This window comes from Chroicocephalus ridibundus, chromosome 1 (assembly GCF_963924245.1).
Source record: "Chroicocephalus ridibundus chromosome 1, bChrRid1.1, whole genome shotgun sequence".
Classification (NCBI taxonomy): domain Eukaryota; kingdom Metazoa; phylum Chordata; class Aves; order Charadriiformes; family Laridae; genus Chroicocephalus; species Chroicocephalus ridibundus.
Genome location: NC_086284.1, coordinates 66,633,388 through 66,654,466, shown reverse-complemented (window position 1 = coordinate 66,654,466; position 21,079 = coordinate 66,633,388). Strand labels below are relative to the sequence as shown.

Below are 21,079 nucleotides of genomic sequence, written 5' to 3'. Positions count from 1 at the left end.
TCTTTGTGTCTGGCATTTGTTCTCAGCACATGTTTTGCTGCACCTTTATGTTTTCCTTTTATTGCCTCTTAAGTTCTGTTCATGTCTTTCATCAGACAAGGACTGGCTGCTGTTCTGAATGCTTTTAAGGTTGTTTCGCTCCACAGAGTTCATCCAGGAGTTGATCCAGTGTATAGTTTAGCTTGGAAAAACTACATAGAGGCCAGCCTTGCAAGCTGACATTGTTTAGACCCATGCCAGAGCATCAGAGTCTGATCCAGGACCCACCAAAGCTAAGGGAAAGATTACCTTTAACTGTATTCTGGTTCAGGTTTAAGTGGAGGAAACATATCAGCCATAAGCAGTGGACATTGCCCATGAAGTTTGTGCTTTCTTCCCTAGTGAGTAGCTTTGATTCACTTGAAATTAGAGAGGCTGTTCCTATGAGAAAAGTTCATATAAATCCTAGAAAGTATGTAGGGAAAATTGGAATTCTGGAAATCCTATAGGTATATTATTAGGTAGATAATTCCTTCCCAGGACAGCTTACAAAATTATTTTCTGAGCATGTGCATAGTATTCTGATAGTACTGACTGTGATTGTTAACAATACAAAAAACATTAGTAATGAAGGGAAACATGTATTTGCGTCAGGTAACTGTCGTAAATAAAGTACTAAGGGAGAAGCTTTCAGCCTTCAGTTAGCCTTAGCTCTTGTGCAAATAACGTTTGAGTTTTGACAGTCAATTTAATTTTGTGTACAATCTATAGATTTGATGAATATTATAGTTGTTTTAAAAGGTTTTAAAAGAAAGAAAATCATGGGTGGTGTTTGTATAAGCAATTTAAACCTCTAAGTTTGTTTGAGTTTGTCTTTGCATACTGGAAGTGTGTTATTTTCCCGTATTAGTACTACTTCTGCTGGTATTGTAAATTGTTATGGAAATGTAGAGATACTTTTGTTGCATTTGCAACAAAACAAGTAATGGTTTACTTGATTTGGGTCTACTCTTTAATTGCTGAAGATTTGTTTTCTTTTGTATCAGTTGAAGGGTTGGTAGGGCAACTGATGACATCTGAATTTATGAAATTTCAGGGCCCTCCCGGCACTCCAGGACTTATGGGCAGCCCCGGGGCAAAAGGAGAACCAGGAGATTTTACTTATGATTCTATCCTGAAAGGGGAAAAGGGAGATCCTGGTTTCCCAGGACAACCAGGTATTCCTGGAAGAGAAGGAAGACCAGGAAAAGATGGATTGCCAGGTCCCCAAGGTCCTAAAGGAACAGCGGTATGTGTCTTTCTTTATGTTTACATATTGTCCTACTGTGTGTTTATTAACAGTTACATACTGTCCTATACATTCTGTCTTTTAGATCAGAATTCACATGCTTTTATGCCCTACATATGCTTTATATTTATTGGCCTCATTCATTGTTCCACATCTTGTTCTTACCTTGAGTAGTTCATTCTTCCTTAGAGAAAGACTCCAGTTTCCCAGGAACTAGTGAGGAAGATGGTCCTTCAACAGCAGACTATTTCATATTTAAATTTTGACCCTTTATTTTTACATGTCACGAAAATAAGTGATCTGACTCAGATGTATTCATCATGAATTGTTGCTTTCTGGACTATAGCACAAGGTTACTTTCACCACAAAGTTGTGGGCATGGACAATAGTTTTGTTCCTTTCTCCCTTTCTCACAGCTTGATAGTGAGAACTAGTGTGGATGATTTAGCTGATATCTGGAGATGTTGAAGGAATGCAGTTATCCAAGTAGAGATTGTTAAGACAAGATTCAACTCTGTTGTCCTTCTCTTCTTGTGGAACCTAATGCTTCAAAGTCTTGGCCTGATAGAGAGTTCAGCTGATATGGATGTGGAGCTTAATGTGGAGCTCACATCTGCTCCCACATCCACCACTGGGAACATAGCCTACATGGTCCAGTTAGTTGCACTGCACACTAGGTATGATTTCCATGTACTATTCCATGTGGAACCCAGTTCTGTTTCTGTTGAACTGATAAAAAATCCACTTTTTTCAGTATTACAGATACCTGTGCTAATTCCAAGTTACAGAATATTCAAAGAGAGAGGATGTCGTTGTTCTGTTTTGCCAATCAGGCAAGAAGTACACTTATATTTTCCAAAAATTAGGGTACAGCTGGCTTGAAAGGAGAACGTGGTCCCCCTGGCCAACCTGGATTCCCTGGAGTACGTGGGGAAAGAGGTTTTCCTGGCCCTCCTGGGGTAGGTGCTGCAGGGTTACCTGGTGACAAAGGAGACAGAGGCTTTGCTGGAACCCCAGGTTTACCAGGCCTTCCAGGTAATACTATAGTATGCTTTTAAAAAAAAAAAAAAAAACCAACTTAAATTTGTGCCTTTTAAGTGGTACAACTTAGAGGATCAATGGAATTAATGATTGAAATAAAAAGACTTTCTAATTTAAATCAGTGTCTGCTTTCAGCAGTATAATTGCAAACCTTTGAAGGTAGTTTTCTTGAAGAGTTTATTAGGCCAAACAGGATGGTTTAGGTTCATCCTAAACTGAGTTCATCCTAGTTTTCTATGAATCTTCTACAAAAAATCCTCATAACAAGTCAGTGGTAATGGTACAGATGAACTAATATTGCTGGCTAGGTGAAATTCCCTTGTTTAATTTCATTGATTCCTGGACTTAATACTTCTTTACATTCACAGGAGCAAAAGGTGAAGCAGGACGAACTGTACCACTCCCTGGACCTCCTGGGGCAGATGGCCTTCCTGGGCCACCTGGGTTCCCTGGACCCCAAGGTACAGTAGCCTGTTAATATTTGTCTGATGACTATAATGGTTCTGTTCCCCAGAAGCTAACTTTTATATTAACATTTGTCCGTTTTCACTTGTAAAGGTGACAAAGGGAATCCCGGGCTTCCAGGTAGACCTGGCCTGCCAGGAGAAAAGGGTGCTGTTGGGCAGCCAGGTATAGGGTTCCCTGGACCTCCAGGACCCAAAGGTAAGATAAAGTTATCCGTCTAACAGAGCTGGTGTAACTGGAGTGTGTGCACTATATCACCCAGCCATGGCTGCATGAGATTTGGGAAGTGCAGATGAAGAACGTCCCTTGAGAAAGTCCACAAGCACCACAGTAAGCTGCTACATGAAGCTCAGCATTTGAATATCTGTTGAGATATTTGGGTGCTGACATCCCTAGAAATTAGACATAAAAGACTACACAGACCTTTTTAAACACATCCTTGTGAGGACGTGAATAGTTCAGTTAGAGGCTTAAAGAAACAGCAGAGACAGTTACAGGCAGAGACAGTCATGATATGAGTATTGTTTTGTTTTGTAGGTTTCCCAGGTCAGCCTGGCTCACCTGGTCTGCCGGGGACTCCAGGAACCCCTGGCCTGGATGGTTTGCCAGGTGTACCAGGTTTACAAGGTCAAAAAGTAGGTATCAGCTGCTGATACTGTTATTTGTGACTGCCCATGTTAACAGGAATGTGTGCAAAGAGCCTGCTCTTTAAAAAAAAAATAATAAAGTTGGCCAAACTGTCCTTCATCTTATGTTTCCCACTATGCACACAAAGGAACGGAGTAGGTGCATTGACATTAATGCTAAAGGGCTAACTAATGGCTCTGCCCTGAAGTCATGTGTAGAACCACTCCGCCTCTGAGTGGTTTAAATACAGTCAGTGGATAAATTCTTGGTTTTGATGTGTTAATTCCTAATCTATTGTGTTTCTTTGGCTAGGGTGAACCTGGTGTAGGTCTCCCTGGCCCTAAGGGCTTGCCAGGCCCTCCAGGCCCAGCTGGCATCCCTGGAGAAAAGGGAAATCCAGGATTGCCTGGTTTACGCGGCGAGCAAGGCTTTCCGGGCATACCTGGACAGCAAGGATTCAGAGGTAACGTTGCCGTAAAAATGCAGTTCTGTATTTCTGCTTCTTTTTTAAAATCATTCCCCCCGTAGATGCAGCAAAAACTCTGTTCACCACTGAGATGTCCTACTGATATCTCAGGGTATTGCCCTTTTTCCTTACTCTCGTTTTCCCCTACCAACCACTGGCAGCAAATGCTAGCAGCAAAGAGCAGCCCTTCCTCCCAGCCCAGGCAGGAGGTGGGAATGGCTGAAATGAGCTCTTGTTGGCCAAGTGCTTCCAAAGCACTTCATCTAGCATCTTCAGCAATCAAGATTTCAAATAACATGGAAGGACGCTCCCTCTATGTCTCTGTCTCCCCACAGGCGACCCCGGCCTCCCAGGACTGCAAGGCTCGCAGGGCCCTCCGGGCGCACCGGGGCTGGGTCCGCCGGGATCGCCAGGACCTGCTGGGCAGCCAGGACCTCAGGGACCACCAGGTGAGAGGATAATACACCCATGACAGTGCTTAGGAGCAGACTTTTTGGCATAAATGGATACTGGCATTGGTAAAAGTGTTGTTCGTGAACTGTTTTGCGGTGTGAGGTTGGTGGGGGTGTGCGGGGGAGGCATGTCGACGGGCCCCAAAACACAGGGCGAGGCCTTCTGAGAAAATGCCTGCCATTTTGTTCAGTCTCCTCAGGTCATCGATGGGTAATACATGCAGGATCAAAGCCTCACTTAGAAAATGAGGACTACTTCTGCTGTCTCGCTCTTAGTCTTCACTCTTCATACCATGTAATTTCTGAACCGCAGGTGGACATTATCAGATATTCTTATTAATGATGTCCCGCTTGCTCCATTAAGGACTAATCCTGTATCTTCTGTTTTTCCCTAGGATTTCCTGGAATAAAAGGAGAAAGGGGCTTCCCTGGTCTCCCAGGTCTAGATATGCCAGGACCAAAAGGGGAAAAAGGTATCCAGGGCCAGCCCGGAGTACCAGGGTCTGTGGGGTTACCCGGCCTGCCAGGTCCTCAGGGGGCCGTTGGACTGAAAGGATCAGCAGGTAAACCTCTTTTCCCTCGGAAACCAGCATCTTTGACAACTGTTTTGTTAAGTTGTGGTAGCATGCCCTTTCACTACATTAGGAATTTGTCCATCAAAGGACTGAAGCTTGGTAAAACACATGGGCTGAGGTCAGTAAAGCAGATCTGTGCACATGTAACTGAACTGCTACTCAAGTCCTTTGGTGGATCAAGTCCAGCAACTTGCAGGAACTAGCCTTTGGCCTGTAATAATGAAAGGGGATTATTCTGCACAGTTTCAGTGACAGAATGTAGTTTTAATAATGCCTTTGTTAATCACAGCATTGTTTACTGTAATAGGAAGTTTAAAGAACCTGTCAAAAACCCGTTATAAACTGTGTTTGTACCACTATTTTTACTGTTGTTTTCTCTATCAGGCTATTTTAGATTCATCATCATCTTTGTCCTGTCTTTCCTTAAGTAGTGCAATTCTTAACATGATAGGGAGTAAATAATGCCATTTCTTTACACTGCTTGCTTTATTTCTGTTGCTCACTCTTTCACTTCGGTTTCAGGAGCCAAAGGAGAAATGGGAGTTATGGGAACTCCTGGATTGCCAGGAACTCCTGGACCAGTTGGAGATCGAGGGTTGCCTGGTGAAAAAGGTAAGAGAGAGATTTTCTCAAAATAAAAATTGTGAAATCCACCGTTTTCTCAGCAGAAGACAGTTCTGGAAATAATGAAATATAAGGAGTATGCTTGGTCCAAGGACTGTTTTATGTCAAATAACTTCCCTGTAAATTAGAAATAGTGTAATTTAGGAAGTCGTATCCTAGGAGCAGTCATGTATTTGGGCACTGAGCCAGGATTTTTGATCAGTCAACAACATAAGGATTTGCTAGCTGTGAGGATGCTATAGATATTACTCCAAGAAAAATACTGTGTTTGAAATTATAAAAAGCCAGCAGGAAGGTCTCAATTAAATCCCTCATATAATGCCCTGTATTACTGCCAAACTCCTATTTTTATTGTTTTGAGAGTCTAAAATTAATGGCTGTGAAGTGAGAAAAATATGTCAATTTTTTGTGACAGAGCTATTGTGAAGTCCTGGTACAAAAAAAGCCTTCATATGAGATAAATGAGATGTTCCAGAGCATGGTATTTGGTGCTCAGAATTTGAAAAAGTAGCTAATTTCATTTGTTGTTGTCTACTAAATACATTTGCAAAGTTTTATATGCCACTATAACATTCTGTGCCATCCCTTTATAGGTAGCCAAGGTCTCAAAGGTGTAGTTGGACCACAGGGTGATCCTGGTGTCAAAGGAGATAAAGGTGAAGCTGGTCTCCCAGGAAAGCCTGGAACGATGGACAACATGGACATGGTTAGTCTCAAAGGCCAAAAGGGAGATCAAGGAGAAAAAGGTAACTTCAATCTCTAACTGTGTGTAAGTGTAATCAACAGTCATATACTGTTAAGCAGAAATGCTTTGAGTTCAGTTGTATCTTAGTTTTAGACAACAGTTTTTAAAATAAGATTAAAGAATTTCGTATAGCAAATGCAGATGTTTATCCAGTGTCTTTCAACTCCATAGAAATAAAGATTAATCGCAGAGAGAGAGGATTTTGGTTGGATGGAAGAGGTTCAATGTGCTCTTATATTTTGGTTGGATGGAAGAGGTTCAATGTGCTCTTATAAAATCCATTTTACCTTTTTTATCAGAGGACTCTCTCTCAAAAAAAAGAGAATTTTTAAAAGCAGAAACTAGATCTTGCCAGAAGAGAAAAGCTGTCTTTCATGTAAAACATATAGTGGAAACACCGTTGTGGCCGTGAAGACCAACTAATATATAAGAAAAAGTGTGCAGCCTTTTTTGGCACACATGTTTCTTTGTGACCTGAAGAAATTTCAGGAAAGACACACGTGTGCCACCGATACCAAAAGATCAACTTATGTCAGTTTAGAAACAGCTGGAAATACGCAGGAGAAAGGCAATCAGCTTTCTATTTAGAAACTAAATGGCGGTAGGAATATTAGGGTTTTTAGACAATACATTTTTGGATTTTTATTTTTAAGGCTATGTGAAAATTTAAGTTGTTTAAGATTATTCACCTATTTTTCTTTTCAAATAAAAAATAGTGCATATTTTATATATTTTTATTATTTGTCCTTTTTTATTATGATTTAATTTTTATTAAAAAATCCCAGAAGAGTTTTTCAATAAATGATAACTGTTTTAGTTAAAATAGAAGTGTAGGGCTTACAAGGGAGCTACTGAGATCAAGTAGTCTTCTGTTTCCCTCAACCAAATCCTTCAACCTTTCGTTGTATATCATGTTTTCTGAAATAATTATCATTCCTGTTACCATTTCTGACTTCTTACCAATTTGGCCACATCCTTGTTAGAGTCTACTTTGCTGAAACAAGGGAAGTACTTCAACTCAGGCCCTGCTAGAATGAAATTTCCCTTTCTTGAAACAACAGCTGACTCAGTTTGTGATTAGCTATAATCCTTAGTCCTTTACTTCTGGACTGCTGCCTATGCAATCGTTTTTCATTCTGTATGCATGCTTTTGACTTCTTACCACATGTGTGGTGTAATGTACTTTTTAAATTTCATGATGTTGATTATCAACCTTTACTCCAACTCTTCAAAATCCTTCTGCAGTCTACTCCAGTGCTTTTCTCAAGCCTTTCCAGTTTAGTGTTATCTGTACATTTCATCGATGTGTTCTCTGTTGGGCCCAGGACAGAGCACTTGAGACTCCTTTCCAGTTTGGCAGCGAATCACCAATAACTATATTGTGTTATATTTGAACTGTGGGAACAGGAGAGTTTCCCAGTCTGGTTGCCTCTTACCTCCATGTGCTGACTGCTTGTCAGATGAGACCTGGGCTCATGTGTCCTGGTTGGGTCTCGGAGAAACCTGAGCACGTGAATAGGCAGTGCCTCCCAGCTTGGACAGCCAGGGACTGCAAGGGAGGGCAGGAGCAAGTGTGGAGTGCATCTGCCTCTAAGATGAGATGCAGCTTCTGAGAGCACTTTTGTATTTGATGAAGCTCCCAGCCTATAAAGATTTCATCTAGATTAATTTTTCTCAGTTGTTTCTGATCTTGATGTATATGGTGGTATGAAAAGCCTTTAAAACAAATCCACATAGGTTGCTTTTCATTACTTATCTGCTATTGGCCTGTAGGTTGACTGACTGGTAATTAGTTTTATTTCCTTTCCAGAAATCCAAATTAGGCACACTGGTTACATGCATATAAAGAAGCCTTTGCTGAGAAATTCAAATGGTTAATTTCTTTGGTTTCTAACTTCTTCATCTCTCCAGCACTAATAATGCACGCTTGCAAACCTGTATGCTCTACCTTTTCCTGACCAAACACAGTCTACAGATTGGCCTGGCTCACACAGCCTGGAAGGGTAGGTTCCAAACAGACCCCAGCTTGCAAATTTCAGCTGTTACTTTGCCCATTTCATCTGCTTCAACCCAAAGTTACTTAGTACCAGCAGAGAAAAATAACCTAGTTATACTCCATAACTTTACTGATCATCATCATAACTTTACTCCCTTCATCTCTCTAGACATGAATATCACAGTAATGTTTTAAAAAGCTTCTAAAATTCAAACTGTGCAGAAAAGTCATAGTATTTTTATGGAAGATTGTCAGTGATGTTTAATGAAAAAAATTTGGGTTTGGACATCTTGGGATGTTTTTAATAAAATCCGCTTACTTTAAAACATCCAGCAAGCTATCTTCAGTAACCTATTGTCCTGCACCTATATGCAACTCTAACAGAAAGGGTTATGACCAAAAGGCTTGGACCTTTAAATCTGGAGAAGAGGCACACCACAGAATAAGAGGTGGAGCCTTCTGGAATGATGAAGATGCTTTAACATTCGATAGAACTGAGGAAACAGCAAGTTTGTATCTATGAACTGGTTGTTCACCTGTACATTTTTAGACAGCAGAACAGTCAAATCAATCATTTCTGTTAACATCTGATATTGGCATTTCTAAAGTAACACATTGGTCTAACTCAAACACATGTTTGTTTGCAATTTCTTTTAAAGATATAACTTGCCTTGTAATCTGCACAGACATCTGTAAAATCGTAATAGTTTGCAGCCTTTCCTCAGCACTGGTTTAGGGACTGGAGAGTTGTGTTTTATTAAAGTGTGACTCTACTGAACAATGTATGAAGCTTGAATTGAGACATTTCTTGTTCAGCAGAGAGAAGCAAGTGTGATTAAAAGTTAACTAGAAGGATTATTATATGGCATTACAGTAAATTTTGACAAAACTGATCTCACTGTGTTTGTTTTCTTGGTGTCCAGGGGACCATGGAGCAACAGGAGAAAAAGGCTTACGTGGGGAATATGGAGAACCAGGAATTCCAGGGAAAGATGGTGAACCTGGTACTCCAGGACAGCCAGGTATGTTGGAAGCTAGCAACAGAGAGACTGTTTATAAGGTATTTTAAACCACATTAACTAATGGGACTCTTAATTTCTCTGCTGTTCGTAGGACCAAAAGGTGATCAGGGTCCCCCAGGGTACCCAGGGGATCCAGGAATTCCAGGACAAAAAGGATCGGTTGGTGAAATGGGTTTGCCAGGTACTGATTGCTGGGAATTTCTTACTATTGTTTTCTTAAGTTAATATAGAACATTAAGAGAGACCTGTATGGAATATTTGTTGGTGTAGATCTACTAAATGGTTGCGCTATTTGCAGTGCAACTTCAGGCTTTGGGGAAGTTGCTTTCTCAATCCTATTGTAACATACAAATAATAAGATAGTTTCCTAAGCTTCTACATGTGAATCTGTTAACTGGATATATAGGATTTATGCATTTGTTTTTGTATTTGTTTTCCAAGTTATACCTACCTGTCTGTCTGTCTCTGTTAGTGTGTGAACTGCATTAACCTTCTTGTTTATTTTCCCCCTTCTGAAAAGTTTGGTGAGTTGCTGTGTACTGCATGGTAATTACAAACTGTAGTGGTCTGGGAAGAGTGTTGTTGTGGAGGGGATTGGTAAAGAATAGAATGGAGAAGATCCTATGTCTCAACACGGAAACTTTGTCTCCATTCAGGTGGCCTTCTGTCTAGCATATTTAGGAAATAAATATGCTTTTAGACTGAAACGGTAAAGGAGAACAGAAAAATTTGCTACAGCGGTGTCCCTTTGTCACCCTGGTCCTGTTAGAAATTATTCAAATTAACATAAACTTTTGTTCAAATCGTATTTTTAGCAAGAGCTCTGTTTACTCTGAATCCAAGATTACGACCTTCTCTTATGAGGAGAATTTATCTTCCCACAGAGTCCTGTTTAGAGAGTGAATCTCAAAAGTTAATTTACTAGCTATTTTAGTGAGTTACATTGCTTTTCTGTCTCTAAATAGCTAAGGCAATTGTCAACACTGCTAGGGTACCACTAATTCTGGTACACCCATTTTTCCTTTTCTATTACTAGGAACACCTGGAGAAAAGGGTCTGCCGGGAGTACCAGGTTCACCAGGTACACCAGGGTTCCCTGGGCAAAAAGGTGAAAAAGGAGACAAAGGAGCACCAGGTTTTCCTGGAATTGGCTTTCCAGGGTCTCCTGGTGAGAAGGTATTTACAGCCCTAAGGATTTAATTGTCTGTCTCTCCCAAGTGCCTTATTTGAAAAGATGTTGTTGGCCTTCGAGCTATTTTATTATATTTTCTATTATGCTCATTTAAATACCTGATTAGAAACTTGAAAGGTGTGCATATGCGTGGGTTTGGATGCACTCTGTTTGATAGGACCATTATGTCCAGGGTTCTTATTTTTTCTGTCTCTTCAGAACAGGCTAATTTGCAGTGCTAGAAATGTGGGGGAGGGGAAAAACTTTTAAAAATACTAAGTAAATAAAGGGCTTCTTACAAACAGAGCAAATAATCCCACTGAAATAGTGTTTCTCTATTTTTGCAGAGATGATGGGAAGCTGAAAAATCCTATAAAATGTTCAGATATTACTGAAAAGAGAACTGTATTAATACTGTCTGTAAAGTTAATTTAATCTTTAATAGTATTCTAATAGGATTCTCATTTGTTTCACATTCCTTTTCCTAGTTATACAATGACAGTAATCATTAATTTATAAGTAAAAATTGTAAAAATAAAATTTACTAATCTGGTAGCAAACTTGCTGAAGACTTAAAAAAAGATTTTTTTGAAGATGATTAAGTGTAATAAGTAAGTTAGAGGCTAATTTGGAAAAGACTTTGTAAAAACTGTCATAAAAATGCATAGAAAAATACTCATTTTCATATGTAAGTATTAAGCAATTGCTAAAAAAGTCAATAATTCTGATAGTGGAATTTAATGTCAAGTTTAATCCTAAATTACTTTTTTTCTAAATGGAAAAAGAATTAAATTCTTTATAAGTCTGATGGATAAGAGGGTTGACATCTACCATTGCAAACAGAAAAGGCTGTTTCAGAATTAATGTGTGGATTTTATGTGTGCTGCTTCTTCTAGGGAGAACCAGGAAGAACGGGTAGTCCAGGTTTATCTGGAGATAAGGGTGAAAAGGGTAGTGCAGGGATTCCTGGAATGCCGGGTGCCCCTGGTCCCAAAGGATCCCCTGGCATGGCAGGATTCCCAGGCAAGTGTTTATGCTTTCATAAAGCAGAAATTGCAGTGAAAAATTAAGGTGAAACATAACAAATATCCCACATGTAAATCCATGTCTTCCTTTCTTTAGGGAGCCCTGGCCGCCATGGAGAAAAGGGTGAAAAAGGACTTCCTGGCTTAAGTGGCATTCCAGGCTTAAAAGGAGAACCAGGTAGAAAAGAAATAAAATACCAAATGCTACTTAAAACATTGCTCACCTGCAGGCAGTAGATAAAACAAATACTGTGGCATTCTACATTCATTTTGGCTTAGATATTTCCTGGTACATTTGTTCATTTCATAAGCAAAAAAAGACAGTGCCGTTTCCCAGGTAAATCTGAGTTGGTGTAGCGTGGGGCTAAATACTTCTTTTGCACTGCTTGTGGAAGAGATTTTACCACCTTCCACAGGACTGGTTGTTGCTACAGCCATTAGTTCTGTTGTTTCTGAGTTCATTTAAAAATAATAAAGTTGATCCATGGGCCCAAACCTGAATCACCACTTTAACATCATTACACAGATGTTAAAGAGGCAATAGAGTAGGGAGGAGAGTAAGTCCATTGCTATTATGAGTATAACATTTTTGAACTTGTAGCCTTTTTTTCTTAGTTTACTGGCTGCAGGACACATCCACTCATTGGACAATGGACTGTGCTATACACAAGTCTTTGCTGGAGTTCCTGCACTCTAAACTCACTGAGATTCATGATAATTAGCTATGGCAAAACCTGTAATACTTGAGCCCTGTCTCACACAGATTTAATTCAGAAATAATCTCAGAGAAAAGTCACAGTGAAGTCATCATGCAGTATCTGCTTGGTCCCTGGGGGAGCAAAGGAATAACTTAAGTTTTTCTTCAGAGGAAAAAAATGTGTAAAGAAAAAAAAAAAAAAAAGTCTTATGATTCATAGGTGAAATGAAAACGGTGATGATTTTTCAGGTGAACCTGGTGTTCCGGGTCCTGCTGGCTCCATTGGACAGAAGGGTGAACCGGGTTATGATGGGATTCCAGGTGCAGCTGGTGCAAAGGGTGAACAAGGTACTGTGACTGTCACGTTAAGTTTATGGTGTATGAAAACGTACAGAGACAGGCTACACAAGGGTAGCTGGTAGAGGTGTGTGCTGGGCTTGAGGTACTTTGGATGGAACCTTAGAAAATAAAGTTAGTAAGATGTCTTGCTAACTATCATCCACCATTGCAAAGCTGATCATTTAGATGAGTGACTGTGTTTAATCAGTGTAATCTTGAAAGAATTTCTTTCACAAAAGCTGGCAATAGTTTAAAGAATTGGCATGTTTTGGAATTAATTTCAGTCTGCAACTTCACTGTGAAATAATGGAGCAGGCTTGCCTTTTCTTAGGGTAGGGTTTTCAGTCATACAGGGCCCATTGTGCTAGATCGAATACCAATACATAACAAAGACAGTCTCTGCCCTGAAGAACTTATGTATAATCCATTTCTTTAGATTTTCTATTTGCTTAATAAAGTTTTGCTCATTACACGTTAAATTTAAGTACTGTCCCATCTTCTAATTTTTTGCTACCTCTATATTCCAGGTATTCCAGGTAGAGGACTTCCAGGATTTCCTGGTGCAAAGGGAGATAAAGGTAAAATACTTCTTTACACAAGCAGCAAACCTCCCTCCCGACATACTGTAAACATAATTCTGTAATTCAGACATACTTTCTACTTCATTCTTTTACATGCTATACCTTTTCAGAGCAGGCAGAAACTCTGAGAGGCTCAAATACTAATTTCTGTTACAGTGGCAGCATCTTGGACATGAGTTAGATATGCCCTAAAATAGGTAATTATTCATAGTGTGGAATTTACTGCAAGCTGTGCTGTGATGAGGTAATATAAATAACTCCCGTATTTGTGTGCTGTGCTTTTGACTCCAAGTATTTCTGTTTTCCTACTAATTTTGCAAGAATCAAAGTCTAGTGAGGCTCTGTGCACCAGACATCTAAAGATAGTAGTTTTGTGGCCAGGATAGTGCAGTAATTTTTTTTACCTGGGTCTGTTGTGCAGCCCAGATGCAGTTTTATTCATTGCTAGAATAGTTATTCTCGATAGCTGAGTAGAGCATGTCTAAGCTATGCACAGGAGCACGGTGCAGAGATGCAAAACATAGTAGAGACCTGATGAGATCTTACTGAAAATTATTATTACCTGGACGCAGGGGTTATTAGCTTGGGTACAGGCACATAGCTATCACAATTTCAAGACCACTTGTGGTCTTTGTAAAGTGTGTCACTACACTGTGCTGTGTGAACGGCTTCATTGGCTTCAGGCAGTACTTGTTCAAGGTGTCTGTAATGCACCGTGCTCCATTTTATGAAATAAGTATCCTAGACACTAGACTGCAATAGGTATAGTAATGAAGAAATATCAAACTGCTGCTGATAAAGAAAATTGTGTATAATTAATGGATTTTCAATTTTAAACATCCAGAAAACAAACAAAAAATGAAAATTGAAATATTGAAATATCAATGCCCTACCTCATTCATTCTATAAATACAGGAAACTTGTGTGGACAATCAAAAGTGATAAACCAGAATTTTAGAATATCTTTTATTTACCATCTCAGAGTAATTAACATTCATTAATTGCTGAGAAAGCCGTACTGTTACAGAAATTATTTTAATAAGCAAATTTTTTAATCATAGCTCAGTAAGGCATGTAGAATGCTAGATTTTGAGCACTTTTTTTCACCTTACCTATCTCTCTCATTTTGTCAGCACAGCTCACTTAAAAATATCTGGATTTAGAGTAAATAGAAATCCAACTGTCATAATTTGTGTTCCAAGTGTATTGGAGTTCCAAAAGTCCAGGATTTAAAGACCTTGTTCTGTTTAGGCAAAGAGCCAGTTCCTTATGCATTTTATTTCTCTTCTTATTATACCAGCTAATCTATATTCTTTTTGCTCAAACATGATCTAAAATTCTACTGAATTGCAAATTTTAACTGTATGTACAAAGCTGAAATAAGTCCTAAGTGTGTATATCTAGATCTTAATAAAAAAAAAAAAATTCCTTTTTTCTCCAGGAGCAAGCCCTTTTGTGCTTAGTCAAGCAAAACATCCATTACTCAGCTATGGCAATAATAATTGTAATGGAGTAAGGTTTTGGGGGCTTTATATTGCTTGTGGAAGGACTGATAGAGTGGTGCTGGATGTTCATCTATTTTTAGAGTGAATTAAAATAGCCTAGTGATCAGTTTAGCTAAGAAAAGGTATGTCAGTCAAACTAATCTTTTCCTCATATTTTTATGTCATAATGTGGAGAATAATACAGTTTTCCTAAAATTTTGCATTTTTATACAAATGTATAAAGGCAAGGTCAATATTTTCTTAAGGAATAAAGCTCACTATGAGTAGATAAGAAGACAGAAAGCTTCAGTGATTTTGATCCTTACTCTAATCATGTTTTGGGGGCTGTTTCAAATCTTAGGTGCAAAAGGTGATGTGGGATTTCCAGGATCCCCAGGAAGTCCGGGGATCCCAGGTCTGAAAGGAGAACCAGGATATGCTGGTCCACCAGGCCCTAAGGGTAGCCAAGGTCTTCCTGGACTACCAGGAAGTGCAATTGAGGGCCCTAAAGGAGACAGAGGACCCCAAGGCCAACCTGGCCTTCCAGGTAATTCATCATCTTTAGTATAAGTGTACTGCTGTTAATCAAAGCTCACCTAATAAATTAATAACGTAATCAATATTGCATATCCATGTTTATCCCCTTCTCACAGGTCAGAGAAAAGCTCCCCTTCATATGGAGTTTGGCATTTATGTCCTAGAACAGGCTGATTTTATGTCCTCTGGCAGATGGTTTTGTCCAGAAGCCTTTCTGACGTTAAGAAGTTTGCCTCCCATTTCCATGTTTCTCTCTGGACTTTATTTACTGTTTCAAGAGAGCCATGGCTGTATGGTCCTATGTCCTGGACTGTTAATGTGTTTAAAAATGGCCCAGTGTGGCCTTACTTGGCAGTGGCCCTATGCTAGAGGTTAAGGAGGAGGGTAGAGCAGAGCTGCAATATGTCTCTGGCACGTTCATACCTGAGAACATACCATTTCTTTGTTCTGCATGTCTAGAAAACTCTCCACTGTTTTCCGTCAGCCACAGGCTGATAAATAATAGACATCCAGTCAGATGGGGAGTCATATGGACCTCCCTGCAACAGATTCTCCTTATTTTCTTGAAATGTTATTGTGATAATTACTTTGGTTCTGCCCATCTGTAGACCGAGCCAGCTCAACCTCCATCAGGTGCTGCTCTGAGCAAATTTTGCCACTAAATACTCCCTTCTTCTGGTTTGTAGGATTACCAGGTCCAACAGGGCCACCAGGAGCCCCAGGTCTGAAAGGGGCCAAAGGAGAGCAGGGGAGCAATGGCTGGCCTGGGACTCCTGGGCTTCCGGGAGTCAAAGGTGATCCAGGTTTCCAGGGACTGCCAGTAAGTTACTTTCAGTACACTCCAGATTTGCTGAAAGTTGGTTCTTGTAATTAATGGCTGTATTAATCATAGATGTTTCTTGTTCAAAATAATGATACTTTGTGCTCAAAGTGCACTTTGGACTCACTGCTGACGATGTAAAGTCAGATTGAAAACATTTCAATTCTCTCCTTTTAAAGGCTGCCTACCAATAAGCCCCAGTGAGCTAATGAACTTATTAGAAATTTATAGATAGTGAGTGGTAACATACAACACCCAGAATATAATTTACAGTGTATTAACAGTACAGGATGGCTGCAGCACATCCATAAATCCTGCAAATGCATTAGTAGTTAATTTTAAAGGTTGCGTATTTCACGATAAATTGCCTTCTGAAAATACCTGAACTGTTTGGTTTTGTTATGAAACCTTTCAAATAAAGTGCACTTTCGGTACTGTCAGTGATGAAATATAGCTGCTGATTTAGAAATACAAACAGGCTATGCTATTAATACATTGTTGTCATATATTATTCATTTTCCCTCATCTAAAACAGTCCCTTTTCTGTACATTATGTAGAATAGGACAGTCACCCAGAATAGTTGGTCTTCTATACGCTTTCTCTCAGAGTGTCTGCTGCCTTCTTCCACACTGAAAAATACGCTCTATATTTTAACTTTCCATTTCCTCTTTCCTACTAAGAAAATAATAGTAATAATAATAAAAATAAAATTTATGGAAGAACGAATAAAAAAGTAGGTAGGTGTGACTCAACAATTCCTAGTGTACAAAAGGAAGGAAGACTCAGGAATAAGGTCCTGATGCGAAAAGTAGGATACTGATAGTGGGCTTAAAAGGTCCACATTATTCTTGATAATGCAAAGATCTGCTTCATCCTTTTCTGCATCCAGGAGTCACTACACAGAGACATTAAGGATTTGCTTCAGTGTTCTGACACTAGATCTTGGCTATGCCTTTTTACCTTTGAGACCATACCGTACCAGCTTTGAAGGTAGTAAATTTCAAAATAACATTCCAGTATATTTTCCCTATCTTAAGAATTTGCAGTACTTCTGCAAACAGCTAAATTTCTATACACCAGGAAATTCTAAAGCTTTTCACAGGGTGATATTCCCGTCCAAGACTGTTTGTTTATCAAGACTGAGAAATGCCAAAGGATTTTGGTTCCGTGCCTTCAGTCAGAAGAAAATATTTTACTATCTTTGAGCCACAGTGCATAGTATTGGGTTGTTTACTCAGTGTGAAATGCTCCAGCGAGAGTTATTTCAATACCAAACTTCCTCTGGTAATACACACTAACGTGGGTTTCTAATGTCTTCATCCTCCCCAATGTGACAGGCTCCTGCCCTGATTACAACTCAATTGCTTATAGAAGTCTCCAGGTACATGGTAACTTAGATCAGAAAGGAGATTTTGTTACAACATGGGTGACACAGCCTGCCCAAAAATCCTATCCAAAAAAAGGGAATGGGGAGATCAGACTGTGAAATAGAAATCCCATGGGGTTTTCTGTGCATTTCAATGCTGAAATGAGAACAGAAACATTTTCATCATTTTCACAAACTGAAATAGTTTTGTTTTGCTTGGAACAGATCCAAAATAAAATGTTGTTTGCCAAGTTATATCTGATGGGGAAAAAAAGAGTTTAAGAAACTGCACACTGTTGTGGAAAGAGTATTTTGATGGAAAGCTTCCAATAAATTCCTTTGATAAATAATTCCATTTTATATTTAGAACCTAAAAAAAAAGTTATTAAAAAAACCTCTTTTAATGAGATTGTTTGACTCATGACTGTCTTCTCAATGAATGTTAGCCCTCCTGTTTTATGCTACAGAAGTTCACGTGTTATGATACAAAGAGAGGACCATTTCTTTAAACAATCCTGCATACTGTGACTATGTGACTGAAGGAAACCAGGGAACCTTAGTTCATTAATACCTCCCTTACCACTCTGAGGGTAACATTTCTTTTGTTTAATTTTGGAAGTCTCACTGTTGACATCCATTTTTGAGCTAGTCATCTCTTCTCCCTTTATAGTCAATGGAGAGAATTAGACATTTTTAGGGAGCCGTTCTTCTCACCTTAATATAAACATCTAACATCCAATGAAAAATCGCTCCTGTGCCTGTCTATTCTATTGCTCTCCAAATATGATGAGATGAATCCTACCAGTGGTATTAATTTTCACTGTGTACTCAATTTACATCTCCAACCACTGATTGGTAAGTTACTTAGCAAAAGGATTTTGTTTCTTTCCTCCAACTGTGTTCCACATTTTATTATATAGGGCACTGTCACTGCCATATTGCTTCAGCCAGGGAGAAGCTTTAACTATACTTACAAGCTTTTTGCAGATGATCTGCAACAGGCAAAAGAAGAAAAGGAAATTGTCATTCATTTAAATGACTATTTACAGTATCTTTTAAAATACAGGCTTGGTTTTCCTTGAAGTGAAGCTATAATGATCCTGTTACCATTAATTTCAGGGGGGCAGTTTATAATAGTGAAGGCAGAAGGAGGAGTTCACATTGTGTTTGAAGTGCTTAAGTCCTTGAGTATTTTAGCCCTGTTGAAAAGCCTTCAGAGGATTATAAACTGTTGAGCACATTTATTTTCATCCTACATGTGAATGTAGAAGTTTTCAAGTCTGCTGTGGTCTAGGAATATCCCATTTAGTTATCTAACTAGCAGCTGCCTGCTGCGGCTGCACCGAAATCAGTATTTGCTGAGATTTGTGCTTACTGATGTTTTTCATAACAATGTGGTCTATGGTTGAGAAACTTCTTATTAGATATACTGTTAGTGAGACATTATTCTGGTCTAGTATCTTTGTAAGGCAAAAAATAGTTTAGTAAGAAGAAGGTGTCACACTTGTTCCTGTAAGAGAAGCTTCTCATCTAATCATGGTAGGGAATAATTATTCCTTAAACTCAATGGCTTTTCTCTCATATTACATTTTTTTTCACAGGTTTCCAAAAATACACAGCCTATTTGAGAGACATATTGTAATAGTGTATGATAACTATACTTCACATTTTCTTTTATACAGGGTAGTCCTGGTTTACCAGGAGATATTGGTCAAAAGGGTGATCTGGGACCTCCAGGTGTTCCAGGTGTTCCAGGTGAGAAGAAAATTTACCACATTCCTAAAAAGTATGCAAAGATGTCTCTTTCATATCCTTCCTCTCTCAAAAAGATGCTCAAAGAATGTTGACTTTATGTTACAAGTTATTGAAAACAGGACATTGAAAGCTGCATCAAAAAGCATACAAGAAGATCAAGATTTTTCTCAAGGTTTTTTGCTTTTTGCCTGATATTTTCCTCTGCCAATTTTAAGTGTGCACTTGCTGTAAAAGGTGGATGTAAAATCAACTGTTTAGACATTACCAGTCAAGAATCTTCAAGATTGGAGAGGCAAATGTTATAGCTATATTTGAGGAAATACGGGCTCAGTATTTCTCCCATTGTTGACTATATTGCTGCTACTATCACCATCATATACATGAAAACACTGCATGTATAAAAAAATGCAGTTATTAATAGATAAAAAATAATTTTCATAATTTAGAGAAAGATACTAGTAATTAAAGTAAGATAAGTTTGTTTTCAGTCATTATTTCCTTGGTGACTTGGTGCTGTTGTCGGTATTTTGTTCTTGCAAACAGTTAAAAAGTAGTTGTGTGAATAAAGTCATGTCCTTTACATGATCCTGAGGTTGTACATGATTATCCTGCACATATATTTCCAAATCCAGAAATTATTGAATTTCCATGTAAATATTTCCTTTGACTTCAGGTCCAAAAGGATCTCCTGGCTTCCCAGGCCTTAAGGGTGAGCGAGGTGACCAAGGTCTTCCTGGATCTAAAGGTATAATATAAAGACTTTTTTCCCCAGATGTTGTTGTTAAAATGGTTATTTGTGACTAATCAATGGATATCTCCCTCACCCTTTTTATTTAGTGTAAAAAGGTAGAATATTAAACCAGATATCATGGTATTAGCATCTGAATGGTCAGATTAGATTTAAGTATTGCGTAGGGAGTGAATGTATTTATCTCCTGCTCTGAAAATTCGACACTGAGGTTTTGTCATTAACAGAATCTTTAAATGGTATCCTAAAACCATAGAATCATGAATGGTTTGGGTTGGAAGGGACCCTAGAGATCACCTAGTCCAATCCCTCTGCATGGCCAAGGACATCTTTCACTAGATCAGGTTGCTGAAATCTCCATCGAACCTGACTTTAAACACTTCTAGGGATGGGGCGGCTACAACTTCCCTGGGCAACCTGTTCCAGTGTCTCACCACCCTCATTGTAAAAAAAATATTTTCCTTAAGTCCAGTCTAAATGTACCCTCTTTCTGTTTAAAATCATTGCCCCTTGTCCTGTCACTCCAGACCCTGGTACAAAATAACTATCTGTGTCTTTCTTATAAGCCCCCTTTATATATTGAAATGCCACAATAAGGTCTCCCCGGAGCCTTCTCTTCTCCAGGCTGAACATCTCCAACTCCTTCAGCCTTTCATCATAGGAGAGGTGTTCCAGCCCTCAATCCATTGATATCTTGTAGCTATAGGTTCTGTCTATTCTCTGACTACATAAATGGCAATAAAAGGTAACATTGTTTTCTCACTTTTTTTCATTGTGCAATGCTAAATACATGCTGATTTCTTCTGTTAACTTTGGCAGGTTTACAAGGTCCACCAGGCCCACCAGGTGCTTTTCAACTTGTTAAAGGGGATCCTGGCTTACCTGGCCCTGTAGGACCAGTTGGTCTCAAAGGATTCCCAGGACTTCCAGGTCCCAAAGGACAGCAAGGTGAGAGTTTCTAACTTGCCAGTAGAAATACATTTTAAGTAATGTAAAAATAGACCAATGATAGGCTAGACACTAGAAGATTTTTCATATGTTGTTATCCAGCTTCTTATAAGCCACTCAAATTGTGTCCATGATTAGTAAGAGAGTCCTTCTTTTTGAAGCTCATCCAAAGGAGTCCCAGAAACAGATGTCTTTCTAGTGATTTTTTTATAGGCTCTCACTCTGCAGTCATCACATCAGTATCTGAGATCAGCAGTAAGCAGGATGGCTTGTAACACGCTGCTCATCCTTTCCCCAGAATGTATTTGTTAGGGTATCTTCTGTCTT

The 21,079-nt window shown here is 39.0% G+C and overlaps 1 protein-coding gene across 3 annotated transcripts in view; it reads left to right on the top strand.

The window, feature by feature from the left end:
• Window positions 1–21,079, top strand: part of COL4A1 (collagen type IV alpha 1 chain) — a 131,197-nt gene that overhangs the window by 97,888 nt on the left and 12,230 nt on the right. Inside the window, exons 25-46 of one of the 3 annotated variants that reach the window (XM_063337735.1) lie at window positions 1,076–1,267; window positions 2,134–2,302; window positions 2,677–2,769; window positions 2,867–2,971; window positions 3,311–3,408; window positions 3,713–3,863; window positions 4,202–4,315; window positions 4,714–4,881; window positions 5,416–5,505; window positions 6,111–6,263; window positions 9,182–9,280; window positions 9,372–9,461; window positions 10,317–10,456; window positions 11,348–11,474; window positions 11,574–11,654; window positions 12,423–12,521; window positions 13,040–13,090; window positions 14,939–15,124; window positions 15,801–15,934; window positions 18,984–19,056; window positions 19,730–19,801; window positions 20,624–20,752. In XM_063337735.1, coding sequence (XP_063193805.1) covers window positions 1,076–1,267; window positions 2,134–2,302; window positions 2,677–2,769; window positions 2,867–2,971; window positions 3,311–3,408; window positions 3,713–3,863; window positions 4,202–4,315; window positions 4,714–4,881; window positions 5,416–5,505; window positions 6,111–6,263; window positions 9,182–9,280; window positions 9,372–9,461; window positions 10,317–10,456; window positions 11,348–11,474; window positions 11,574–11,654; window positions 12,423–12,521; window positions 13,040–13,090; window positions 14,939–15,124; window positions 15,801–15,934; window positions 18,984–19,056; window positions 19,730–19,801; window positions 20,624–20,752 — 2,614 coding nt within the window. Of the gene's footprint in view, window positions 1–1,075; window positions 1,268–2,133; window positions 2,303–2,676; window positions 2,770–2,866; window positions 2,972–3,310; window positions 3,409–3,712; window positions 3,864–4,201; window positions 4,316–4,713; window positions 4,882–5,415; window positions 5,506–6,110; window positions 6,264–8,173; window positions 8,266–9,181; window positions 9,281–9,371; window positions 9,462–10,316; window positions 10,457–11,347; window positions 11,479–11,573; window positions 11,655–12,422; window positions 12,522–13,039; window positions 13,091–14,938; window positions 15,125–15,800; window positions 15,935–18,983; window positions 19,057–19,729; window positions 19,802–20,623; window positions 20,753–21,079 lie in introns of those variants that run through there. The other 2 variants (XM_063337725.1, XM_063337741.1) reach the window with 2 other exon arrangements.